Source organism: Nipponia nippon, unplaced genomic scaffold (assembly GCF_047370975.1).
Source record: "Nipponia nippon isolate SJK-2023a ecotype South Korea unplaced genomic scaffold, ASM4737097v1 scaffold_3, whole genome shotgun sequence".
NCBI classification, from domain to species: domain Eukaryota; kingdom Metazoa; phylum Chordata; class Aves; order Pelecaniformes; family Threskiornithidae; genus Nipponia; species Nipponia nippon.
In genome coordinates this window covers 54,295,765-54,323,747 of record NW_028262347.1, presented here as the reverse complement: position 1 = coordinate 54,323,747, position 27,983 = coordinate 54,295,765, and the positions used below count along the sequence as shown (strand labels likewise).

At 41.5% G+C, this 27,983-nt stretch overlaps 1 protein-coding gene across 16 annotated transcripts; it reads left to right on the top strand.

The window, feature by feature from the left end:
* On the top strand, window positions 1-27,826 carry AGBL3 (AGBL carboxypeptidase 3). Of its 16 annotated transcripts, none has more exons than XM_087768060.1 (15): window positions 1-216; window positions 2,813-2,967; window positions 4,520-4,660; window positions 8,501-8,639; window positions 9,167-9,946; window positions 12,137-12,299; window positions 13,403-13,529; window positions 14,077-14,174; window positions 14,337-14,416; window positions 15,551-15,617; window positions 19,960-20,028; window positions 22,153-22,210; window positions 25,255-25,303; window positions 26,589-26,798; window positions 27,480-27,826. In XM_087768060.1, exons 1-15 carry the CDS (start codon window positions 107-109, stop codon window positions 27,484-27,486), a joined length of 2,253 nt encoding a protein of 750 aa, XP_087624186.1. In that variant the 5' UTR covers window positions 1-106; the 3' UTR covers window positions 27,487-27,826. The 16 variants fall into 16 exon arrangements, 12 of the variants coding, with proteins under 12 accessions (XP_087624186.1, XP_087624190.1, XP_087624189.1 ...); XM_087768067.1 differs by lacking the exons at window positions 26,589-26,798; window positions 27,480-27,826 and adding exons at window positions 357-528; window positions 25,448-26,578 and having other exon boundaries at window positions 58-216; window positions 2,785-2,967; window positions 22,153-22,209; window positions 25,253-25,303; XM_087768070.1 differs by lacking the exons at window positions 26,589-26,798; window positions 27,480-27,826 and adding exons at window positions 357-607; window positions 25,448-26,578 and having other exon boundaries at window positions 58-216; window positions 22,153-22,209; window positions 25,253-25,303.
* Window positions 27,827-27,983: the final 157 nt, after the last annotated feature.

The following is a 27,983-nucleotide window of genomic DNA, read 5'->3' as shown; positions in this document are numbered from 1 at the left end:
GGCTCCGCGGCCGTTCCCGTCTGCGGCGCAGCGGGCGGTTGCGGCTGGCGGGGGAGCAGCGGCCCCGCGGAGGCCGGGGCCCCGGCCGTACCGCCGCCTCGCCGGCATGCCCTGTCCCGCCGCCCGGGGCCCTCGGCGGCGGCGGGCAGCGGGAAGGGACGGGACGGGACGGGACGGGACGGGGAGAGCCTCGCCGTCGGGGAGGAAGGCAGCCCAGTAAGTCCCCTCGGTGCCTGCCCCCCTTCTGAGGCGGTGCCAGATTGACGGGGAAATCAGCTGTAATTCATTAGAAGTAATTGCTTCTTATTGTCATAAGGAGATCAGTAAGCAGCCCCGGTAACACACGGTCTCTACAGGCACCCGACACGCATCGCAGAGCGCGCTTGTCCGTAAGCTGAATGTCGGGACCTGGCTGCGTATGGCAGCGCCCGGATCCCGGTCCTGAGAGCTCATCCCTGGCGCTGTCCGTGTCCGTGAGCAGAGTAAAAGCCTCTGCCTCCTCTGCGTCGTGATTGTAGCCGTGCCTTGGTTTGTGAGCTATCTTGAGTGCTTGACCTGTAAAAATCAACCTCCCGATCAGCTACTGGACTACTTCTAAAGGCTACAGGTTTTTAGAAGCCCCTGTATCGTGTTTGCCGATGTGGTGAATGTAAATAGGAGCAGTACATAAAGCTGAGTGTTTTTACCAGCTGTGAAATGCATTTGATGTCATCAACATTTTTTTCATATTTCAGGAAGGAAATGTGGGGATTAACTGAATATGATGTTAATGAAAGGGGACTAGATTGAAAACCCAGGAAATAAATGTTCTATCTTAAGCACAGTGAAGGCGACAAGCACTGTTGTCTCTCTGCTGCCTTGCCAACCTGCTTCAGATTTAACCCGGGGTAGCTGGTTGCTTTTCACAGCCCACGTGCACTTTGGCTGCAGAGTGGTGCTTTTTTAATTTTTTGCCAAGATCTCAGTTCCCCAGTATCAAGTTTCTCACCTCCCTGTCCTAGTCCTTAGTGCTTTGGGATAATTGTGGTGTATATCTGGGCTGCCACCAGAAGGGCTGGCCTAGCGATTCATTTCCATTGCTTCTCCTGCTCTCACATCCGTAGGCTTCTTCAATGAGTGGGATCAGAGGGCTAATTAATGCAGCTGAAAACCAAACATTTTTTTCTTATATCAGTTTTCCGCTCTAGCTTTTCATGCAACAGTAGGAATGCTAGAACTGCACAAGAGAGGCACTGGGGAAGCAAAAGAGGACAAGTGAAAGCATGTCTCCTCTGAGCGGCGGCTGGGAATAATGACAGAGTGCATGAACATGCAGATTTGGCCTAATTCTTATGCAGGCCATAAAGTAAACCAAAACAGAGGCAGGTCTTCTCCCTGAAAATAAAAAATAAAAAAAAAAACCAAGCTGTCCTACTGTGGACTTTCGATTTTATTTTAGTATTTTAATTTATTTTTTTTAGGATGAAGGCCCCCCTAACTCATTTGTGACAGAGGACAGTCAGCAATATGCTGTTCTTACAGGTTAGGACCCTTTCAGTTATTCCCCTACGTCTTCCTGTAAGACCACAGGGTGGAAGAATAAGGAGAAGGGGGAAGGCGTTAGTGCTCACATAACTGTCAAGCTCTAAACAAAAGAGTTAGATCTAGTGACGTTTTATGATTCTTGACCTAGGTAAGTAGTTACCTCAGTCCCATCTTGCAGCATGCCCTTGATCACCAGTTACTGATTTGGCATTATAGTAGCCAGGTATCCATTAGTTAGGTATCCACTAGAGTTTAAAAATGGGTTCAGCAGTTTTGTTTTTAATTCATTTACTTTTCACATACGATGTCATCTGCACTTGAAACCAGATGCTTCAGGTGAAGCACTTTTGCTTATTATGTTTTGTTGGTTGTGAGGTAGGCCTAGAAACCAGGTCTAAAGATGATTAGAATTTTTTTCTGGTAAAATAAGTCTTACGGGTGCTGGTATCTGATTCAGACCCAAAGCAAATACAAAAAAATTTCCCATGAAACCAAACTCCTATCTTTTGGCCTGCTCTAAGTAGATAGCAGGAAGGTCAGAGAATGCTTTGAAAGGGGATATTTTCATATCTATGACAAAGACAGGTAATTTTCTCAGGACAGTATTGTGGTCAGTACACAGTACCAGCAGTCCTAATCATCCAATTACTAGATTTTTTCAAAGCCTTTTCTCTGCCTATCTTGTTTTCATTCAAGTGGCTTCTCATAACTTTGAAGAATTCCTTGCTGACAAGCAAAGACACCCCCGCCCATCCTCCAAATGTCTCTGTTGCTTTACAAAATTCATGATAGCATCAGATTGTTACCTCTTCTGTCATGCTAGCCAGTACTATCTCATTGTTGCATACACTCTGTGTGATAAGTTTTGTAGGAATAAGCTTTGTTTGTTATTTGTATAATATTGCACAGCACAGATTTTGACTCAGACATTGAGATTGTAAGCCCTACCATAACACACTAGTAATAAAAGCAGCAATAATAAAAGGTGCCAACATTTTCCATAGGAACCCAAATAAGCTGCTCCCTGCCGCAGTTGAATACTTGATGTGCTTTGTGGTTTAATGAATTAACCATTCATTCAACGCTACTTTTAAATTGAGTGTGGTTTATAGGATGGAGCATTAAATTTACATTTCAGTGGGATGTAATTTTATTGTGCCGTGCTTAGTTATGTTAATTTCACTTAGATAATCTCTGCAGCCTGTTTCCCCTCCGAAGAGCAATAGAGACTGATGTGAGGGTTCTTTCACTTTCTTACAGATTCCGTTTGTGCTCATCTTTTTCCAAGGGCAAAACAGATTCTGTTATCATCTGACTCAAAGGCAGTGGTGCCTCATCCTCAGGAGCCTCAGAATCTGGATGACTCGTCACCTGCCGGTCAGTTTTCCTTGGTGTGCTGGCCACACCAGTGTGAAGTCATCGGGGACAGAATTGAGCACATTGGTAAGTTATTGTGTTATGCTTAAAATCTTGTGTATGGCAAAGAGGAAGCACACCTTATATATAAATAAAGCCAAGAATTTATTGTTAGTACAAGTGAAATCTTAAGATAGAAATCATTATTAGTCCAGATTTAATTGCTACAGAAAAAGAAAAAATAATAATGCAGTTAAATTTGTTGTACATATGCTTCATTCACAGCATTTTCCTGGCTTCCCCTTCCACTGCTCCTCTAGGTCCTAAAGTCAGTGGTTTCATTGCAGAGGTTTTGTTCCGGTGGAGGGGAAGGGTTGTTTGTTGCAAATTGTTAGCCTCTGGAGTCCTTTGCTGGGAGAAATACAATGTTTGTATTGATGATTTCTTCTTCCCCGCTCTAGGATTCAAATAACTCTGGGGTCATTTTCATATGTTTGTGGGCTTACCCTTACACCTTTCTTTTTCTTCATCGGTCTGCAGCTCCATGTTACATCTGAATTTACCATATACAGTGTTCTTTACATGTGTTAGATATTATTTCCTTCTTCTCTGTTACCCCTAAAATGAGTTTTGTCCAGCTCTAGGTCTGCCCTCCTACACAGAACAACAACTTGTTACTGCTGTCTGTATAAGCCTATGGTTGTACCACACAAAGATAAACAAAAATAAAACAAATTAGCCATACATATCTGGTCAATTAGAGAAACTGCTATCACAGCTAAATTGAGTGAAAGAAAGCTTCAGGCAGATAAAGAAAAGTTCAGACAGAGCAAACCTGACAAGCCTCAGTCCTGAGGTCTTGCAAATTCAGTACAAATCTCATGTCCTGTTACTAGCAATGTCAGTACTGCCTTTCAGGGCTAGATGGTTAAATATGAATGTCAGCTAATAACTGCTTTTACGCAGTCTGCACAAAAGTCATACTGCAAACCTATTACGAGATAGTGAAGACTTGAACAATCCCTGTGCTACAACAAATTGCTATTTGGAAGTAATCAGTAGAAATTGGAAATGCACAGAGGTGGAAGTGCCCTTATTCTGTTACCTTTGAAAATAGATCCCAGTATCTTGAATGGAACGGGATAGGACTGCTGTGGATATTACAGTAAGGAAAGGCCTGCTGTCAGAATGGATTGGTGTTCAACAGATCTTTGACGTGCCAGGCAGATGTCATGCAAGTTACATGGAGACACTGCATTATCGCCATGCAGCGTCTGTGTGGTCAGCAATCAGTGACTTCACTCTGTAGTTGGAGCATCTGTTTTCCTAATGGTACCAATGCTGTCTAATGTTCACCATTGTCATCATCCCTAATGGTAAGCAAGCTGTACAGGGAACAGAGGTAGGTTTGCACAGCAAAAGTTAGTCCATGCACAGATTGATACATATTTTTATTTAGAGTTATAGTGAAGATTGGTTCACGGATACAAAAAATGAGGTTCAAAAAGGGGCTTCCCTGTTCCTTTATGTGCAACTGGTGTAAATAGGATGAACCACTTTTCAAGGTGTTCTTCATATTATAAAGACTCTAATACAATCTTCCTGCTTGTACTCCTTCTGCGTGTTTCTTCTTTTTCAGATTGGATACCCACTACCCCTGAGCCGTTGTACACTCCAACAGGTTTGGAGATGACACCGCCATACCGAACTCCTGACAAAGGCACTGTGATTTATCTAGGAGAAGAAGGTGGGAACACCCTGAGAAATCTTACTGTCAGCTGTAGGTAGATGAAGCACCTGCTTTGATCTCCTTTATGAACCTAATTCAAAGCCTGATGAAATCAATATGATTTTTGTATTGTTATTTTATGACACTTGGGAATAAATTGTTTTCCTATAGATAAGGAAATCAGTTACACAGCTGTCTCATCATCCACAAGTTCTGCTTATACTGTTAATCATCTCGGAAGTCCAGCTCAGCTCAAGCCATTGTTCTCAGTGAATAACAGTATGAACCAGCCTAAAATGAGTTTGTTGTGAAAATATGAGTGGAGAAAGGTAACTTAACAGCCAAAAGTGAAAGTGAAAAAGATGAGAGCTGTGTAACTGCAGGATCAGTACTAAAGTCTGTGTTGGGAGAAGATTTTATTACCCTGTTTGCTATAGTGGTTTTGCCAAGACTTAGAAAAAAAATCTGGCCAGATTGGGTCAGTGCTTGATTACAGGGTCTGAAGTCTGGCAAGGATTAATTGGACATAATTGTAGGGAGTTAGTTGCCTTATTCCACCACCACCAGTTGATTATCAGAGTTATTCTTTCCTGTGTTTGCTATGTTAATCCAGTTGCCTTGGATGAACTTGGAACTTCTGGCAGTTGTTGATTTTGGCCTTGGGCTACTTCTACATAGATGATAAGAAAGGATGATCATAATTTTGCAATCCTAGGATAACTAGATGTGGCCACAAGATTTTCAGAAGCACAAAACTGAAAGGGAGCTGTCATCCTTGAAGTCAACACAGTTGGTAAAAGCTTGCAGTATACTGAAAAGCACTGTTACTCTTTGATGTCACATTTATTTAGAAATTAGCTGCTTCTGCAGTATGAGTGTATTACCTCTCACTAGTAGGTTGCTACATATGGTGGCCAAGAAAACTGGTAACTGCTGTGTGACTAGGAAGGAACTTCTGTCCGCTGCAACTGGAACTGCTAATTTATTGCAAGGGATAAGATGTGCAGGAACGCTCTGAATCCCAGCTCTGCGCCTTTTTGAAAACAAGGACAGTGATTTCTCTTATGGTCCTTTAGTTGCTGTTCTTTAAAAATGCAACTTTCCACATCCTTTGTTACTGACTTGAACTTCATGCACAGGTGCCTGGAAGTGGTTCTTATTTCAGCCTGTACAACTCTGCAGCAAAGTCTGGTTTTGGTATCATGGTTCTCAGACTTCATTAATGAAACTTTCCAACCGAGGAGGTGAAAACTGCTGCCTTTAAGCACGGCCAGTTCTCCCTCCTGCTCCGGAGGAATGATGTTGTACAGGCAGTTACAGGCAGTTAGCAGTTCCTGGGGTAGCAAACATCAAGCTGCAGCAGAATATGAGTGCTTGCTATCACTGTGAAGACTCTACATCTAAACATACGGATAATAATAGTCAGTATTTTTGACTACAGGGTGAGTTTTTAAGTGACTGTAATTGTACATTCATTGCCTTGAGTGTGCTGCTTTGCCTCCTAGCCTTGGGTTTGGCTGGTAGCAGGACCTGCAGAGAACTTCAGAGCCCTGGAGCCTTTACTTCCCCTTCCCTGCTTGCACCAGGGAGAGTAGACTCCTTGTGCCAACTGGGCTGCTGGGCGCTGTGGCCAGCTGGGGGACAGGAGCAGGTGGGAGGAGGAGGAGGACTTTGGAGCCCCATAGAGTTCATCTTCTTCTTTCTGTTCCTGGGACAGAAACCTCAATCTTGCTAGCTCTGCCATCTAAGTTATATAGAAATAAATATAATTTTTGAAACCCTAAAATCCTCCTTGCAGAGAAGCTCTGTAGGGTAGCACAGGCATCTGCACTTATGCAGATTTATGACCTCAGTGCCGCAGACTTTGACTGGCATGTAATGAGCCACTGCATCCTGTGGGAGACAGCAGCAGCACTCTCCTGATTCCCACTGAATTTGAATTTGAATTCAGCAGGAGCTGGGATTTACTACCTGTCTGGGGACTACCTGCTGCTGAGTTCCTACAGACCCTCCTAAACTCTGATTTGGGAGAGAAAAATACAATCCAATGGTGACTCCCATGCAGAAACATCAAAATACCATGATGGAGATCTCAGCTTTTATTTGTGCATTTCATTCTATAGCATTTGACTGATACAGATGTTTCCAGAAACAGTTTTACTGGATTAACTACTGAAACATTTTTCTTCCTTAATGTTAAGGAAGAGCATGAAGAGGAAGGGAAGGGTAGAGAAACTGTGAATGGAATTTCAGCTAATCGGAGAGTAATTATTCGAGTGGGTATCCCAGCCAGCAAAGCTAACAGCCCTTCTCTAATGAAAGCCCCTGTGGCTCTGTAGTAACTTCAGTCATGAAGAACAATACACTGAATATGGCATCTTTTGTGTGTGGCAACAGTGATTCAAGGAATGAAAAAACGACTTATAGGAACCTTGGCTTTACATAACTTCCCTGAGTAGTACTGTCAGAGCTGTAGTGTTCTACAGGAGAGAATAAGACAGACTGCTGCAGGATAAATCTCTAGCACAGCTCATCAAGCAAGGGCAGACACAACTCTGATCTGAACAGGAGCTGCTGTGCAGCTCTAACCCTGCTGTATGGTACAGGGTCAGTCCCCCTAATTGGCAGCGTGGTAAGGAGGCAGTTTATCCTCAGGAGGATCCAGCAGTAAGGAGATAGAAGCAAGGATACAGGAGCTGAGAATACAACAGCTTGGCAATCGGTGTCTGGCCACCAGTACAAATCATTCGTTTTGCTAGTTAGAAAGTTATGTAGTGGGGAATTTCACTTCTGGCAGATAAGACAACCTGTTCAATATCGGCCATGTGAAACACAGTCTCACAGAACGTAGTTTCAGCCTGGAATACCTGCATTTTCCACCTGTCCTCCTTTTCCCTGACCTGGCCCTAACCCAAGCGTCAGAGCGCGGCTTGTGCTGCTGAGGTCAGCTGGAGTCGCCAGCGCGGCTGCACTGATGCTGCAGCAGGATCCCTGGGCTCCCGGCTTTTGGCAGAAGAGATGCATCTTCCCTCCCTATTTTGTGGTTACGGTTTGGAGATGACAGGAAGTTTTGATTACCCAGGTTTCCACACCTTTGCCACCATATTGACACCAATACAGAGAAAGCAAATATTAAAAATAGTTCTTGCCTTGGTTCTGTAAAGGGAGGATCCTTGACTGTTAAAATTATGCCACGAATATTCTGCAACTGAAACAACTTCCCAACCAAAAAAGTAAATTCTTGCTGATGGCAAATGTGGAAGTTCTGGTCTTTAATGAACTATGGTAATGAAGATTGTGGTAAAAAGTTCAGTTATGCCTCTCTGAGCCTCTCAGAAAAAGTAGCAGAAGAGAGCAAAAGGAGACATGGGCTCAAAATGCATGTTAAATGTGATGTGAAAACATCACTTGCAATATAGAAGTGATTGCTGCTGCGTCTGGGCATCATCTGTTTCACTTCTAGACTAGAATAATTGAATACACAGATTTAAAAACAAACTAATGCAGGACTTGTCAGCTACATATGATTTCTAAGTAGGGAAGTTGTCCATTTGACTGGTGAAAAGACCTGGGGGAGCTGAGTCGTAGAGTCTTTCCACCTAACTCAGTTGCTTTGCCTAAGTGCAGAGTACGAATTGCCCTTTGCTCATGCAGAGAGACACAGGGACCTCCAAAACAGAGTCAGATCTTAGACTGGCTGAAATCCATAAGGTTAAGAGGGAATGGGAAGCAAAATCTTTGTATCATTTCTTTTACGCATACCTGAGATATGCTTTGAAGTTCAGCTCCATGCAGTTGTCTGTTTCTAGAAGGAATTTTCAGAAGGATGCAGGTATTCCCTGAAATTACTCAAACTGAAATGAAAGACATCTGTTCTGCTCCTTCCCCTAGCTAACAAAAACTCCTGCTTTATGTATTCCCAAGTGAGATATCTCTGCCCCCTGAAGCAGATTCTCCATCAGGAAGGGGACAACACACTGATATTCGAAGCGCGGTTTGAGAGTGGGAATTTGCAGAAGGTGGTCAAAGTGTAAGTTTCTAATCTTTTTTTAATTTTATTAAGATGGAGTTATTATCAGAGTTGTTATTATCAGCAGCCTGCTATCAGTTTCTGAGCAGGATGTGTTACTCTGGGTTTGTAACTTGTTTTACATTAGTTGAATAAGCTTCAAAAATAGTTTCAGGTAACCTTCACATGAAATGGTCTGACAGCCATTCCATAGCACTGAATGTTTTCTATAGGTGATAATCACCCACACAAACTGAACACTTTTTCTTAAGCACCTCCTTTTACAGCATAGTGTGGAGAACGCTTTTAGAAGTCCTAGTTACTATTAAAAGTCCTATTGAAGACAGCAGTTGCATTATTGAGATACTCAGTGCGATTAGGCTTCTTTTCCTGGCAGCTGCGTAGACTTTGATTTATGACAGTGTAAATCAGATTTGCACCTGATCCCCTGCAGGGTGCTTTTTCATGGCAGTCCGCATTATTTGACACTGCATCATACGACAGTGCTAACCAGCATCACAACTGTTTGTCTTCTTTCTGCCTACTAGCAATGAATTTGAGTACCAGCTGACCCTGCGCGCCGACCTCTACACAAGCAGACACATGCAGTGGTACTACTTCCAAGTAAGCAATACACAGGCAGCGATGCCGTATCGCTTCACTATTGTCAATTTTACCAAGCGTAACAGCTTATACAAGCATGGCTTGCGGCCACTGTTGTACTCAGAAGCCGATGCTAAGAAACACAAGGTTGGCTGGCGAAGGACTGGAAATGAAATCAAGTATTACAAAAACAATGCAGGCCAAGGTGGACGTCAGTATTTCTCACTCACATGGACATTCCAGTTTCCTCATGACCGAGACACCTGCTACTTTGCCTACTGCTATCCTTACACCTACTCCAACCTGCAGGAGTACCTGGTGGCCATCTCTAAAGATCCAGTGAAGTCCAAATTCTGCAAGATTCACGCCTTGTGCCATTCACTGGCAGGAAACATAGTGTATGTTTTAACTATCACCAACCCCCCCAAAAGTGTCAAGGGCACCAAGAGGAAGGCTGTGATACTAACTGCGAGGGTGCATCCAGGAGAAACTAACAGTTCCTGGATAATGAAGGGCTTTCTGGATTACATTCTTGGCGATTCAGGCAAAGCTCAACTGCTGCGGGACAATTTTGTCTTCAAAGTGGTACCCATGTTGAATCCAGATGGTGTGATTGTGGGAAATCACCGCTGTTCTTTAACAGGTCAGGACTTGAACCGCAAATACAGATCTAACGTGAAGAAATGTTATCCTTCCATCTGGTACACCCGAAACATGATCAAAAGGTAACCTCATTTTCTTTCCCTTTAGAATAGATGATTTTCCTTTTTACTCTCTCTTTGTTAGTGTGACTTCTCTGTCCCTTGTTGTTTTGATATTGTTTACATCTTTGCCCTGTAGCCAAGCCTTTCTGACTGTTTTGTTTACGTTCAGTTGCATTTAGAGTGGGTTATTTTTTTCTTCAGTATTGTGCAGGTTTTCCTTTAATACCCTTTCTCCATTCCTGGTAATAAGTTTTATCTCCAAAGTAAAAGAGTTTTCGTCAAAACATTTGCAGCATTTCTCCCCAATATCTTCTGCCAAAATATACTTATCACATTCCTTATTTCTCTCATTTTCTTCTTTTCTGGCATATAACCACGTCCCAGAAGGAAGTTAGGTTCAGAATAGATCCCAGATGTCCATTTGACAGCAAAGATTGCCAAGTTTGCTGTATGTCTTGCTACAAATATGTTTGATTTCTTATGCAGACTTCCAGTCACAGACATTGATACTCTGGATATAAAACTAAACCTTTAGCTAGTAAACTAACCTTCAGCTAGTAAACTAAATCCCTCTGATTTAACTTCTGTAACAAATTAATACAAACAAGACTCTTGTGCAAAAAGCCAATGTCAAAATTAGTACATTTAATGTGTTTAATCTAGTTGCAGCCTGTTTTACATAAGATCTGTGTTCTTTCAAATGAATGTTTTGGTATGTAGGTCCTTTGATTACAGGGGATGAGCACTGTGCCTCTTCCAGGAGAATTCCTCTCTCTGTCTTACTATATGGAGACAGCCTGCACTTGAGTGCCCTGTAGTTAATATTAATTATGTCTGCTGAAGTGCTACTGACCTTCAGCCTCATATTCAGCTACTGTCAGCTGAGACAGATATGTTTATTACTGCTTCCTTCTTAGTTCCACCATGGATTTCCAACTCCTGTCCAGAATAAAGCCCCAGGTGACAAGCTGTGGTGCTGTCACATCTTCCCTGTAGAGCTCTGCTTCGACATGAATTCGGCATTGGGGTTTTGGGTTGCTAAATCCCAGTGTATCTACCTGTAAGTTTTCTTTAAAAAGTTAGTTAAGCAATAATACATTGCAGAATCTTGGAACATCATAAAAATTGATGTCTCTAGTTTGATAAAGGAAAGAGCATTCACTGCCATTTATGCTTCAGTCTCATAATTGTATAGCATGTATTATTCAACACGTACAGTAGTGAAAGAGCAGCAGATAAGAATAGCAGGTTTCAGCTGTACAATGTGCTTGCGTACACATCTACAGAGCTGGATGTATATAAATGTTGTGGTTTAACCCCAATTGGCAACTAAGCACCACACAGCCACTCACTCACCCTCCCCTCACAGTGGGATGGGGCAGAGAATCGGGAAAAAAAAGTAAAACCTGTGGGTTGAGATAAAGCCAGTTTTAATAGGAAAGCAGAGGAAGAGGAAATAATAATAATGATAATGATAAAAGAATATACAAATCAAGTGGTGCACAATGCAATTGCTCACCACCCACTGACTGATGGCCAGCCCATCCCCAAGCAGCGATCGCTGCCCCCAAGCCAACACACCCCCCCCCCCCCCCCCCAGTTTATATACTGAGCATGACGTCATACGGTATGGCATAGCCCTTTGGCCAGTCTGGGTCAGCTGTCCTGGCTGTGCCCCCTCCCAGCTTCTTGTGCACCGGGCAGAGCATGGGAAGCTGAAAAGTCCTTGACCAGTGTAAGCACTACTTAGCAACAACTAAAGCACCAGTGTGTTATCAACACTATTCTCATACTAAATCCAAAACACAGCACTATACCTGCTACTAGGAAGAAAATTAATTCTATCCCAGCTGAAACCAGAACAATAACCAAGCCTGAGAGTTAGAACAAACACATGGACAAAGGCTGATGATGCATACACTCATTTCTGTGCAGTGACAAGTGTTTTGTTCTGGAGGGAACTGAGCAGTTTAGCTCTGATTTAGCACACTCAGAGTTTAACGCAGAGCTCAGAGTATGAAACTTGTATTGATTTCTTGCTCTTTAGGTTACAGTGTAACGTATTAGCTCAGTGCTACGTATTAACGTATTAACGTACGTAACGTATTAACGTATTAGCTTCAGTGTAACGTATTAGCTCAGGCTTATTTCTGAGGTGGAAGGGAAAAAAAACACTTTTAATAAAGTATTCTATGTCATCCGATATTGCAGAGTGATGGGGGAACGTGATGTTTTTCTGTATTGTGACATCCATGGTCACAACAGGAAACAAAATGTCTTCATGTACGGTTGTGAAAGAAAGCAGCAAGCAAAAGCACCATATGTGCATCCACGTGTCTTCCCACTCTTGCTGAGCAAGAGCTGCCCAGATAAGGTAAGCAAATGTCTGGCTAGAAACTTACTCACCTGAAAATTCAAGCATCATCTGGGATCCCTAATTTTTTGTTAAGGTGCCACATTTACTAAAAGACTGCCCTTCACCCAGTAAAATAATCTTCAGTTGGCTAAAACTAGAAATGGTAGGAATATGAAATTTTAACTCCTTTGAAATTCCAGCACTCTAAAATGTATCATGTTGAATTGGGTCATAAAGTTAGCATTTTTTAAAGATTTTTTTAAAAGAATGAAAAAACCCAGAATATCAAAGTAACATTGTTTTAACAATGTCAAAAACTAACATTAAATATTGTATACTCATATATTAAATGCAGCTTTAAAATGTATTGTATAATTAAAAACAAACAAGTAAGCAAATAAGAAACGAAAGAAGAAAAATGTTTCTTCAGAGTGAATCCTTTTGAAAACATCTGTTGAAAGTTGTGTCAAAATCACCATGTTTGTGTAAGATATTTCAATTAGGAAAAAAAAAAGTCTAGTAGGAAATGAGGGCTTTTAAAATATGTCATTTTCCAGCAAACTCTGACTGCAGTAAGCTTCTTTTGAACGAGAAAGGCTGCAAAAGCTCAAGAATAAAACAACACAGAAACTAACCTACTAGATGTCATTGCATACTTGCAGCTAATGCTGTCTTCCTCAGATATCAATAATGAGGTGGTTGTGAGCTCCAGATCGGTTGCATCAAACTGTTGGTCTATTAACTCATGAGAGAAGAGCTATTCCAACTTTTTAGTAAATATGCATGTTGGTATATAACAGGATTTGTGGTAACTCAGCTGGTCATCTGTCTATATAGGATTGTTTAGAAACAAGTACAGCCACATGAAAAATTATTTGCAGATGTCTCAGAAATCCTTAAAGTAAAATAAACTTTTAATCAAAGGGCTGTTATTTCACCTACATCACCATTGTACCAGTAATAACAGTATGCTCTGCGCTATGTTGTGCAATATTCAAGTAGAGTGAAAACTCACAGTTGTTTACCTGGTAGATAAGATTTTTAAAAACTTGCAGAGTTAAAATGAAATTAATGCATCTTCCCGTTTACTTCAAAAGCTAATCCTGTACCCGTCTTTTAAGTTCTCATTCCCAGACTGCCATTTCAGAGTACGAAAGAGCAAAGAAGGCACAGGTCGAGTGGTAATGTGGAAGATGGGCATCAACAACAGCTACACTTTGGAAGCCTCTATCTGTGGCTCTAAGTTGGGTGAGACAATTCCCTGTAGCTATTTAGTAGGAATCGTCAAACAAGACCTTTATTTTTGTTTTTTTCATACAAAATAGTAGCTTGAGCTACCATCCCCTTGTTGGTGTTCTGTCTTATTGGATAGAAATGAATGATGATTTAAGAGAAGAGTTGGAAAAAACACTAAAACTAGGGCATTCACATAGCAACCTTGCAGGCCACCACTAGCATTATTGCATATGTATCATGAAAGAACAGCATTAGTGGATGGCAAATTAAAAGCAGTAACTAAAGCCTGTTGTATTTTTAGGAAATTTTGTAATAGGGAATCAGTTAACTATGCATTATAGTTAATCCCCTCTGAGTGGATAGATTTGTTCATCTAGGCAGAATAATGATCTGTAATATCATCTGTATAAAACTCTGGCAGTCGTAGACCTGTCTAGCATCTGTCAGTGAAAGATATGTGAGTTTGCAGTCAGCCACCATCCTGAAATACAACAGATACCTAGCAGTCAGCAGGATGAGTGACATTTTCATTTCTGTCTTGCTCCTATTGATGCTGCAGGCTGCCGACGAAGCACCCATTTTGATATGAAAGACTTGGAGTCGATAGGACAGCATTTCTGTGATGCTCTCTTGAGCTACTGTGTTCATAACAAGGAGGTAAGGAGAGTCCCCCCCTAGGCCTTTTCTCCCGCCTCAGTTCATCCTACTGTAACAAAACATAATACCCTATAGTGTTATAGCAATAATAAATTTGATAATGGCTTTCTTTAAGCAGTAAACTAAATTTGTGGTGTTTCTTATTATTATCTGTGCCTGAAGGAACATGAGAAAGTAGTGCAACAGCAAGCCAGGGTGAACTCCAAGGTCCTGAATTCTAATGTGTTAGACTGGGATTCCAGGTAACTTTGAACTATTCAGATATGCCACAATTTATTATATGTTCTCTGCACCTCATAAAAAGTGCCAGAGTAAATGCTAGAAATGTTACTAAAATTAGACTTTTAATAGTCACACTTCTTAATTTAACACTCCTTAAAAGATTGCATACGAATCTTATATCCAAACCTTAATAGCCAGTTCACTGGAAGTAGAGCTCTGTATCTCCCCCAGGTGGCCTTCGTGAGGAGAAATGAAACTGCATTGGTACAGAGCTTAGTCTATTGAAAAACTTAAATCAGTATGCTTTTTTTCAGCCTTACATTTTGCAGAGCAATCTAGCCACAATATAAGGTATATTGTTTTGATGTTGTATAAACCTAATTTTATTAACCATGGAAGATGCTAGTCTGATTCCATTTAGCCAAAGAGGTTAAGTTCAGGGTAATTGATAGCAGTCCAAGAATCTGTACGCTGACCAAACGATACACCTATTAAACATGATCAGCTCCTCTTGTGCCAGTGCATACTGTGAGTGACTGCAAGATCAGTTGTGCAGGTGGTTTGTGAGAGGTGGGCATTTATGTCTGAACAGCTGTGGCCCTAGGGACATTTATTAGGGAATAAAACTTTTGTACATTTCTTTTTTGGGGAAACATTAATAGGTTGGATCTATCTCATCAAACTTTAGGTGCCTAGAGTATAGAAACTAAGAGCTGAGATTCATGGCCAGTGCTGAACTGCAAGGAAATAAAAAGAGACACAAGATCTTAATGTATCATCAGAGAACTAGGAGAAGGCTCGCTGGGAACAAAGAGGATGATGTTCTGTGAGAGGATTTAGGAGGGGAGAGGGAAGGTGTGTGAAGCAGAACTAAAAGAAACCTAGGTAGAAGCAGGAGGTGCCATCTGGATAGATTACATCTCTTTTGATAACCAAGCTTTCTCTAAGATGATGATGCCCAGTTTTTGCAGGTTAGCTGTAGGTCTGTAAAATTAAAATGTGGATCTGGAAGACAGGCATGTGGAAAACATATTTACATCTCTACAGCTAGGGTTACTATAGAAAACACCTGCTAATGGTTGGAATGAATGCTGCAAAATAGTTTGCAATCACCAAATTTGGAAATTAAACAAAACAATGCTTGTCTTTCACAGCAGCCGAACTTCTGGCAGCCCAGACTCCTGTGATGTTGTTGCACACAGGCTAAAACTCGGTACTAAGGTATGCTATGACTTTTTCTTGTCTGTTTACATCTCCGTCCTGAATGCCACGGGGAAAGAATCACTAGAGTTTAACAGGCTCTATTTTGAAGAACCTTAGGAGTAAGTCAGTCAGAATAGTAATTAACAAATCAATAGTCAATAGAGATACAGTCCGAATGAACAGTGCAGAGCAATAGTATTAACTTTCCCTATAGCTTAACCCAGATCGTCCAGGTGGTGATGTTTTTGTTCCAAAAGAAGGTGGCTTTCTACCTGTCAGGTTCTGCAGTACAGCTGAGTAAGCAGACATAGGGTCAGGGTGAGGAGGAGGAGGGGGGCACCAGCTTAAAGCACAAGAAGTACTGCCCATGTATGCTGGTGTCAGCCATACTTTCAGATACCCAGTTCAGAGTGTTCAGGAGTTGTGTTCTCCTGTCACGCATGCAGGCGAGTCCTCACACTGGTGCTAAGTGCTGTCAGCATCAGACTACCCTATTGCCTACTTCTAATCTCTTAGGCAAATGTAGCCCCAGATTTAACAAAGTACTTTCACTGGAGGTCAATGAGACATTTTATTTTCCCGAAATCTGTATTTCCTTATTTTGCTGAAAAGAATGGGTTGAAACATGATTTCTTGTCCTTGCTTACTTGGTATTTATTTCTTTGGTGCCTGTGATTACAGTAATATTACTAAAGATGTTTTCTGTAGATAAGCAAAACAAACTTCTGCAACTGTATTACTTGTAGAAAGCTTGTGGATGAATTTTAGCCAACAATAATAGTTCCTGTTAAATTGTTGCTTCCTGTTTATGACATAAAAACAGTAAATAAACAACAGTAAAAGGGGAAACTAGTACCAAGACTGTGTACGAAGGATATGAAAAGCTGAAGTGACCCCTGTAGCACTCTGCAAAACATGCAGATAGGCATTTCAGATGACTGCACTGGTTGACAAATTACATGATTTTGAGTTTTAGATCTAGTTTCAGAGATGACAGTTTGAAACATGATGTACTCAGATAAACTCTAGTGAGTGCACTTGTGGTGAGGGAAGCTGCCATGGATCCCTTTATGTGCTCTGCAAACTCTATTTGCTAAAAATAGCCTTGTTTGTGTTGAAACACTCACCATGCCAGTCAGTGGGATTGATTCCACTTTTTTCTGACATCTGTAAGCGCCAATTCCTTGTGGTCTATAAATGATAGTAGAAGCAAGGCAGACGGGTTCGCCTGATGGCTGTGACTGAGCTGTAGATTGAGCAGGCTGCCACATAACTCTCATTCATAACTGCATATTGCAAAACATCTGTGCATGGTATTCACCCCAGGGATTGGGATTACAAGCCCTTGTCACAAATCCTGATTTAGGATCCTGCCAACTATGCCAGTTTGTCACTAATGAGTGATTTAGAACGCTTAAGGAATCACCAATAAAGGTATCAGCAAAAGTGGTTTTAATATGATGTTGTAAAAGTGTGACTTAACAAAGTTCAATGGCAAGGTTCGCTCTATTAATTACTGCATGGAAGAAACATACAAAGGAAAATTGAGTTACACTCAGGTTAGAATGATTCACAGAGAGACCGGAGGTGCAAAGAATAAGGAAGACCCTCCTGTTGAGTCATGAGGTTCAGAGTAGGCCCCCTTGCTTTCTAAACTCCTGATGGAGCTTAGGTGTGGCTAGGTCCAGTCTCAGTCTCAGACTTGGTCAAGTTTATGTCTAAGAGATTGTATGTGCAAAATTTCTATAACGTTTCATTAGCATCAATTCAGCATGCAATCAAAGTTACCAAGACAAAATCAAGGTTATCATACTACAAGGTTATGCATGATATGGGTCGGTTACCAAAGATCTGCCGTTGGTAAAAGGTCTCTCTGCGTCAAGGAGCAACCTTGAGAGGTGTCCCAGCTCAAGGGGAGATCACCACCATGCAGCCATGCTGCCTAGCAGGGAGAGCTCAGAAAAGGCTCGCTTAGGCTGTCATAGGGATAAAGTAGTTGGCTTGTAGTCAAATTACATGCCATAGAAAAGGTATGCATGAGGCTCCTTGTACCCACAACTTTCTTTGTTCCTTGATAAATGAGTCTTGGAAAAGCCACCCACCACTCACATGTAAATCACATGATCGGTGTTCCAAGCTCATATGCATCGATGCTCACTGTGTCACTCTGCTCCTTTGTGGGTTTTCAGAGAACAGACTGTAACTAGAGGAGTTCACGGCCCGGCTCTGGCTGAGGCCTTTACCTCTTCCGGAGTCTGCACCAAACCACCACCAGTCTGGTCAAGGGGTCCAGCGCATCTCTCACAGCCCTGTAATGAGATTTATCCAGGTGACATTGGAGCCGTGGAACCCTGTTGGATAATTGTGATTTCAGGGGACTTTCAAACTCAGAAAAAGAATTGGAGGGGTGTAACACTGCTTTAGACAACTGAAGTCCAGGCAAACACAGAAGACCACTGCAGAAATTTGGGGTATTGTTTCTTGTCCATTTAGTTTAGTTTTTAAACCTGGTAATATATACAAAAGAAACAGACAAGAACAAAGAAGGGTAGGGATGCCTTCCTAGAAACACTTGAGAAGAGCCATACAGAACCCACACAAGAGCATTTGTTAAAGCTTAATTACTTCAGGGTCTGTACTAAATAATGGATTAGCATATTCCTCATCCCGACAGACTTTTCATATGATGTGATAAGGCATTTAACAGTCACTTTCTGTCCTCCCTTGTCTCCTCCTGCCACATTCTTTGCTGTGTATTTCTTCCACTTATATCCCACTGATGTTCAGTCCCTGCCGTGACCTGGTTTAACACACTAATCTGATGGGAAACACACCCAGCAAAAAGAATGAGATGGTTTTCTGCTGGGTTAATGAGTTAAGTCAGCTCACACAAGATTTTTTTGAGCATGAGAGCCAGTTTAAGGGATATGGAGGAAAGCACGAGCTAGGAGCAGGGACCAAAGTGGCAGTTTGGAATGGGGGAGGCAGGACCAAGGACAAATGAAAAGAGACTTTCTCCTTCAGTAGCAGGAAGCCCTTAGGAGATCTCAGCGGTCTGTGAAACCACAGCTTTAAGTGATTGCTAAACCTCCCTATTTCAAAAGTGACTGCACTTTAGAAATGAGTCACTAATTTAATACACAATAAAGAGGAGGCTTTTCCAGCAGAGATCCTTCTGGGTATAGAGCCCATCCCATCACATGCCTGTCTTAGGAGAGGATGAGCATGTTCAGGACTGAACACAGCTTTGGCCACCTAAAAGCCTGATTCTGTAAGGGTATGTCTGCCAATACCTATAAACACTGGTATACATTGCAAAACTCTTAGTTAAGTGGAGCTTCACTAGGTCCTTTTCTGTGATTTCTGTGCTGAAACATAGGCAAAGACATCTTTCATGCAGTGAAATTGTATGAATTGCATTCATGCATCTTTCATGCAATGAATTAAAGTACTTTTGCTGAATGTATACTGGGAGCAAAACACATCAGAGCGATACTGTTACTATGTAAAGAAAGTAACAACAGTTTATCTAACGAGTTTGAAAGAACAGTACATGGCAATTCCTGAAAGCAGTTTCTTTCTTTTGTTCTTTTCATGATTATGCACATTTTCCCATGTGGATCTACTTCAGTGACTAATTAAGGTTATTAGATCAAAAGACTTACCAAAATTTCTGTTGTTCTTCTTGATGGAAGTTCTTAAAGGCATTTGAAAAAGGTGAATAGCAAGGAATATCACAGGTACAGTAGAGTTTTTGACAGAAATTCATGCTGGAGCTGTTCGTAGCCGTCAATGGCACTTTGCTGATGTTCAGCCTGGAAAACTATATGGCCCTCAGATGTAAAATAGGAGCACTGTTATTGTTGCCTAGAGAAAGCAAACTGTTATTTGGAAGAAGACATCACATAGTATTTTGATGGGTAATATTATTTTTATGTACATAAACATTATGATGCTGGCTGCTTTATTAATGCTTTCATTGGTTCAATAAGTAGACCCATGCTTCCCAAGCTTTTTGCATTTTATGCCAGTCTTTCTTTTCAGAGGCCCCTATGTTGGAAAAACAGAGCAGTGGCCATTAATACTACTGGGAAAGCCTGGCTCTCCAGGTTCCCAGACTAAAAATAAACAAGCCAAATTGAGTAGGAAGTGAGGTCCCTTGTCAATACGATATGTTTGTGTCCAGGTTCATAAATATTTGCTGAACAGAACAGCATAATGAATTCAATCTTGAGCAGCTTGCTTACATGTGTTCCTTCTGGCATTGTGATTATCATGTTTATTTGCAACTCTTTTTTTTTCTTTGCAACTATAATATTCCATTATGAATCAAAATGGTTACATATTATTTTCTGTGCAGGAAAAAACCAAAACATCAGGAGAACATTTTCACAGCATTGCTAAGGACAGAAGTAATGAAAGCAAAAATGTGAGTATTTTTCATCCCGGTAGAAACATGTTGTGCTCTTTTTCTGAGCAGAGACTGATACATGATAACTTAATTCAACCACTGTAACTTTAGACGAACAATTTTGTCACCAAAAGCTGCTGACCGAGAATGCCCATTGCTCTTTTTTGTCTGTTTCATCTATGAATGAAGTATCAACATCAACAAGTCTGGGACAGGAAAAAATGGTAAAATTATGTCTCATGAATATATTATTTGATACATTCAGATCTTTCTGTCAAGGAATATGCCTTGCAGCTAGAGATTATACCAGCTCTTCTTTGGTCTCCAAAACTAGTAACACCTCACTCCCTCAGCTGGACCTGTTCCACTTCCAGTTCCATTGAACAAGATTTTTGCCAAGTCCATTAAAACATTTTCTATTGTGTTTTCCAGTCCAGTAGAGTGCTGTGAAGAGAAGAGGAAGGAAAAGGTCACAGGACATTCTAGGGAAACAGGCAGTAAATTTTTTAATTAACTCTGGGATCATTACCAAGCCCCAGCTCTGAAATACTTGTGCTGGCAATATTTGTAAAGCTGCATCATGCCCCTTCCAGCTGTTCAGAGTGTGTGATTTGATACTCAGCATTAGCTGGCCTAGCAACTACCATAGGATTAAGTTTATTAAAAGGTCATTGTCAGAGTAGCTGGTATAAGATCTGATCTTTTTTTAAAATGTCACTTCTCCATTATTCCTTTTCGGCATCCTACATAACTATTTAGAAAATGTGAGCCTCGTTGTAGATGACAAACACTTAAAAATCCTAGATGAAAACAGTGGAGTGTAATGTTATGTTCCTACTTTCATGAAAAGGAATTTAACTTAAATATTTTTTATAATGCTGAGCACTGTTGCGAATCCTGATTTGGGATCCCACTGGCTACATCACTTTGTCACGCATGAGTGATTTAGATCGCTTAAGGAATCACCGTCAAAGATATTAGCGAAAGTGGGTTTAATATGATGTCGTAAAAGTACGACTTAACAAAGTTTGATGGCAAGGTTCGCTCTATTAATTACTGCATGGAAGAAACATACAGAGGAAGCTAGAATGATTCACAGAAAGACCGGGGATGCAAAAGAATAAGGAAGACCCTCCTGTTGAGTCATGAGGTTCAGAGTAGGCCCCCTTGCTTTCTAAACTCCTGATGGAGCTTAGGTGCAGCTAGGTCCAATCTTAGTCTCAGACTTGGACAATGGATTATGTCTAAGGGATTATATATGCAAAATTTATCAATTCAGCATGAAATCAAAGTTACCAAGACAAAATCAAGGTTATCATACTACAAGGTTATGTGCCATATGGGTTGGTTACCAAAGATCTGCCATTCGTAAAAGGTCTCTCTGCGTCGAGGAGCAACCTTGAGAGGTGTCCCAGCTCAAGGGGAGATCAGCGCTGCGCAGCCATGCTGCCTAGCAGGGAGAGCTCAGAAAAGGCTCACTTAGGCTGTCATACTTATGGAATGAAGTGGTTGGCCCATAGTCAAATTACATGCGGTGGGAACGCATGAGGCTCCTTGTACCCACAACTTTGTTCCTTGATAAATGAGTCTTGGAAAAGCCACCCACCGCTCATGTGTAAATCACATGATCGGTGTTCCAAGCTCATATGCATCGATGCTCACTGTGTCACTCTGCTCCTTTGTGGGTTTTCAGAGAACAGACTGTAACTAGAGGAGTTCACAGCCCGGCCCTAGCTGAGGCCTTTACCTCTTCCAGAGCCTGCACCAAACCACCACCAGTCTGGTCAAGGGGTCCAGTGCATCTCTCACAAGCACCCAACAGCTTGTAAAGTGAACACAAGTTGCTGAGTTTTCTGTGCTTTTGAAAATCAGGCCAAATACTGAATGCCTAGTTTTCCTTCTGCTTAAAAAAAAAAAAAAAAAAAAAAAAGAAGAAAAAGGAAAAGTCTGATCTTTATATGTTAACTGTTTTCCCACTAGTTATTGAACCCTTACCAAGCTTCCCCTGTCCTAACCTAGTGTACACTCCTTAAACAAGCCATGAAGTGCCTGATCATAAAGATAATAATACCTTTTTGTCATTCAATCTTTTGGAACTTAATAATATTAATAATTCGTTCCTGTTTCTACTCTGTTTCACAGACTCAGGTCATTGAAACTCAACATAAGATATTTCAGGTACCTGACCCAGTGAAAAAAGGTAAACATTATATGTTTGTTTAATTCTTAAAATCACAATAAGCCATTTTTTTTCTACAATCGCAAACCTCAGTAAAGAGTATGTCCCAAAAAGATAAGCACAGAGTTCTTTGGCTGTGATTTCACGCAGTCTTAGCATTTGGAAGAGCTCATTTTTCTTTAGTTTAAACTGTCTTTGTCGCATTATTACACTCTGCTTTGTTGATTGGGAATGGTCTCACTGGAGAAAAATTGAAGCCGAGGCAAATTCCAGAGAGGTGAAAAAATATTTGTTCCTATTGGCAGTAGGCTACACACATTTGTAATAATGTGCTCGTTTGGTCCAGAGAGACAAGAGGAGAAAACTTTCATTGAAGTCAAACAAGGTAGCCCAAATCCTATGGAAAACCGGGATCAACCAGGACTTTTTGGTTTCAGTACAGACCTCTCCTACACAGTTAAACAAGCCTCATGAAATATTCCAAGAATTAGAAAAAGAAAAAAAAAAAAAGGATTCTTCTCATTGATGTAAGAGTTTTAAAATCTTTTCCAGATGTTATGTCAGCAAATTATACAGAACGGTACTTCAGCCGCTGTTTTCATGACCAGAGATCTAGAATTCCTCAGTGAGGACTGGTTGAGAAATACTAAAGTAGTCCTACATACTATCTGTGTTTTAATATAAATCTGTGAGTTTTATAGGTTCATAGGGAGCTATCACAGATCAGTTAAACAGAGGAATGTGAGAACATATTACTTATTCTCTGCCTACATTAAGGATACTGGAATTTATTCTCAGGACGGTCTTTATTCATGTGATTTTCACACTTCAGGTGCTGAAAATCTAACGTCATGCCGTAGCGGTATGTTTTAGTAATGGCTTTGTGCTTGGTTATGCATTCCTGTCTTGTTTTTCTCAGACATGCACCCAGAGCTATTCTACCTTATGACTACTTTGTTCTTGTCTTGGAGAACTTAACCAGAAGAAAATCAAACAAAGTAGCATGGTAGCTGGAAAACTAACAGATAAATATTTGGTTTGTGAAAGGGTTTGTAGGAAGGATGTGCCTGTGATAGGAGAGGACAGGATTCATTGATTGAGGGGATCCTGTGTTCTTAATGTATTTTTTAAAACTATGAAAATGTAAGTAAGTGAAAGGTTTTCCTGTGTTTTGCCTTCCCTCCTTTATTTTGGCCAGGTGGATTAAATACTATTAATAAAATTCTGTATCAACAGTATAAAGCACCTCTTTGTTTAGAATAAAAGGAGCTTCAAAATGTTGTAAATATTATTTATGTCCAAGAGATATGCCTCCCCATAGACTGTCAGACTTGGTTCATCTCACCCGTTGATCATGGACCTTACCTAGTAGTTTCCTGCCTCACCATACCCTGCAGGTGAGGTATTTGCAGTGCAGCACTAAAGCCAGCTGCAGCTAACCTGGTCCACAGCTGGCTGGTAAGCTGCATCTGCCAGGTCAGGTCATGCTGAGAGAGAAGCCAGGGGCCTGGGCTGCAGCAGTGATTTTGCCACTCAAGGAGATGTGGTCTTCACCTGCCACCAGTGCTAGGGCCATGCCTGTCACAGGAGCCAATGTGCTGGAGATCCATGTCTTGAGAAAGAAGATACATGACCCACCTGCAGTACGGAGGGAAAGATGAAGTTAAAAGTGACTCCCGTCTGCCAGCCTCTAAGTCTAGGCACAAGTCATTACAGCTGTAATTGGCTTCTGTGGGACAGGCGATCCAGTTAAGTACAGTTTAAGTACAGTTTAAGTGTGGTACAGTTAAGTACAGTTAAGTGTTAGGACTGATGAGGGCTTGCCTGCAAAAGAGGAGATTAGTAAAGAATGAATTTTTAAATGTTTTTGCAAGCTTGGGTGACTTCAAAGCACTTTCTTCCCCCAGCTGCAGCTGTTCGTTCCTAGCTATCATGTACTATGCCCAAGGGTATGTAACAGAACACGTTCTTCTAGGCTTTCCTGGAATTGACGTTGCTTAGAGGAAGGAAGAAAAAAACAACAACAAATCCTGGCTGTTAATATTTTTTTACTGTGTTTTTTAGATCTGGACTGGAGTACTATCCCACAGCCTGTAAAACACACTATATCCCCTTTTTCTCCCTCCTACTGCTCTTCCAGAGTTGTCTGATCAGCAGGGTGGGTGTGTAGTGAAGGCAAGTGCTATACATGTACCTGAGAGGAAACAATTTCTAGCCCAAAAGTTGCTGTCACTCAGGTACTTTCAAGTCACCTGCACTGGGCCCCTGTTCAGCCACTGCCTGACTGCAGTGACACCACCACTCTGGATGCTGCCACGCTACTTAACTTCTAGCTTCCCTGGGTGCTGGGACTCTGGCACTGCTCATGCCCCAGGGCACCTTGTTCTTGCACAGACAGCCACCCTGCCATGAGCAGCTGAGCAGCCCATGAACACATATTGCCTGTCAAGATCAGTCGGGTGGCACCAGCTCTTCTCTCCCGCTCCCACCCATGTTGCTTGACCAGTGGGGCTCCACATAGTACTCATGCTCTGGAGATGTCTATTATGACTCTAGTCCAGTGTCATTTGAATGTCAAACACTTGCTTTCCTTGGAGCAGACACTAGGACTGAGAACATGTTCTTCAACTGAGCTGCATGTTTTCCAAAACAAAATAATCATGTTGCCTTTGGCACCTTCACTTCCTGATTTACAGTTCTATGGAACAGTTTCAGTGGGAGCTACCTAGAGTATCTTTTTCCCAAAACAGCCTTTATTAGGCAATAGATGAAGAAGGGGAGGTGGGCATGTGAGTTGGAATCTGCTCAATATGAAGAAAGTCTTAATCCCCGCAACTAGTCATCTGAGTAAATGGCTTGATGTCCAGTGATATCTGCTTGCTGTAGCTCTACTTCCTGTAACTACTCACTGTTAAAGTAAGTAGAGTTACAGCAACTGTATCAGCCTCAGCCAGTTATTGAGTCTGAACTGGCCAAGACAAAATTTGGATGTTTCATTGTGTTGATTTTTTTTTAAGAGATCTGATGTGCACTTTCAAGATTTTTCTTTTTTCTACTTTTTACAGTAAAATTGCCAATTACAGCCTCTGCCAAACAAGTAGGAGAGGATTTCAGGTAGGATACTGTTATATTTTACAGGTTTCTAGCATTTTTCACAAAGCAGGAGTGAGAGAATGATCCCTGCCTGATTTCTCTACAAATCCACTCTCCTCCTTTTTATGCTCCTCTGACATTGTGCTTCATTTTTTCATTCATAAGCTAGACAGCTGTCCTTGGCCACTTCATCCCATGGTTGAGACTGCAGTGGAAGGTGATAGTAGAGAAGCAAAGAATCCTCTTTCCTCCATCTCATCTGGAGCAACAGACCCCCTCCTTCAGCACATAGCTGAAGCTCCTTTCCCCAGCTTTGCTGGACTCACCGGCACACAGGCACTGATCTGGTGCTTTTCTGGAGGAAGGGATGATTGCTGCTGCCTTGGGAGGGAGGGATAAAATAGGGCCATGCAGATACTAAGAAACAGGGCAGAGGTGAGAAAATAAAGGCCAAGCCAGGCTAGGTGGCACAGACAGTCCAAAACAGACATTTTCTAGTTTAGAATGGTTGGATATCTTAAAATCACAATATTGTCATGGTGTTGGTGCATAGCTCATTGCTAGCGTATTCCCTTCACTTCTGGGTTCTGATGTTTTGATGGTGAACAATGAAGGTTGTACACTCTTATGGGTGTGCAAGGCCCCATGGCAATAACACTGACAGTCATCAGTGTCGCTTACTTTCGTAAGTACCCACCTACTGATAGCATAAAATGTTCTGTGACTTGCCAAGCGTACATGTGGCTGTTGTTGGGTAACAGAGCAAAGTGGAGTTAGCTAGCTAGTTGGATTGCAGCGGATCCTGCCACAAACACCTTATGAAATAATACATATTAATTTGTTCACACTAAATTATTTCAAGGACTCCAGCTTTGCACCTTACAGCTCAGACTTCGCTACACAAACTTGAAAATTGTAGGCTTTCCCCTGATAAAAGAGGAAAGAAATGTCTTTGGTGTCTGTCTTTACTTCTGTGATGACAAGGTAACCCTCTGGTGCTTCTGTGATGGGTACTTCTGGCTGACTCAGAAGGGATAGTGGTATAGTGGCTACATGATATTGGCAATAGTATCATTAAGATGGTATGATGGCATTGTGGTTCTTTGTAGTTTGAAATACAGTAAATTACTTCTTTTCTTTTTTTCTCTTTTTTTTCTCATATGATTCTTAGGAAATGCTTCAGACTAAAGTAGCAGGAATTTTACCTGCAAGGGTTTTCTGTTTTGCATGGTCATCTTTATGTATATCTTGTCATGAATTTGTGTGGAGATAAAATATTCTCTGGCCTGACCTCTGTGTGTTTTAGCTCTGAAAATCTCACCCATGATGCTAAAGTCAATCATGAAAAGCCATCTGTGCCACAGGAGGCAGGAAACAGTGTGTGCCGTGATACGATCCTGTCCACAAGAGGAAATGTCCATTCATCCAACTTTAATCTGGCCTCCCAGGAGATGAAGAAACACAACAGCAAAAGTGTCTCCGAAGTCTGCAGAGAAGACATTTCAATATTTAAAAGGTTTCTCAGTTATGGTTCTATTCGAAGTACACCAAAGAATAAGATTTAGTTCTGTTTGGTGGGTTTCTTGGTCTTGCTATCTCAAGATACTGAAAGACATAAGACAGATGGTAGCAGTACATTAGCAGTGCAGGAAAACTCCTATGTGTTCAGCAGCAGCTGATACGCTTTGGCAGATACCAGAACTGGTGGCATGGAGCTTCCCAGCTGAGACACCAGAGGTCCAGAAGCTCATTAACCTCTTTGTGAACAGCCCAGGGAAAAGAGCTTGGAAAATCTCAACCTAATGGCAAAGGATAGTGCCTCTGACCCTGCACTATCATCCTGCAGTTGCTGGTGGAAGAGGCTCTAGCTATCAGTTCATTGCTTTTCATATGTATCAGCATGCCATAAGGGGATGTATGGTCTGATTCTGTGAAATGTTGGAATTAACCTTTCCAGGGTGGGTTAGGGGGTATCATATCACTGGAGCAATAAAACCAGGTCCTGTGCCTATGGCTGAAGTTTCCACATTTTAGTACTAGGTTTTGAATCATGCTGTGGCTCTCCTTTAGTAAAGGAAATGTTTCTGCCATAATACCACAGTTTCTTGTGAAGGAAACCAAAGCCGTGTACTTTTTTAGTAAGTAGTAACTCCGTAGTAGTTGATATGGATTTGTTTTTCCCTCCTTTTTGGCTCAGGTCATGATCGTACTGCAAAGAGCAATTCAAAAAAGGAAGAAAGGAAAATGAAGGAGAGGCTCCCCTCCAAAAGCACAAGGCCCAAGAAAACCAGGACAACAAGCCAAGGTGTAAATTTTGGGAGAAGTAAATCCTGCCAGGCCCAAGACACACTGCAGTTCTCTCTGCCGTTACTGCCTGAAGCAAAGAACAGACAACATGCTGCAAAATATCGAGGTATATTTTGGAGCCCCAGTTCTTCAGCCAATGAAGGCACATGAAAGTGTCATGTATCTGATTTGCTTAAACAATTCCCAAGACTTTGGTTAGGGATTATGACTCTACCAGCAAGGGAGTAGATACCTGCAGAAATAAAAATTATTCTTGCTCTTTTTTTTTTCTGAAAAATAGTTCGCACACATTGGTTAATGTACACATGAAATTTCTCTCACCACATGAAGAAGTGTCCCAAATTCTAAACGGGTTTAGTAGGGAGTGTCTCCTGAATATAAAGTATCATTTGTC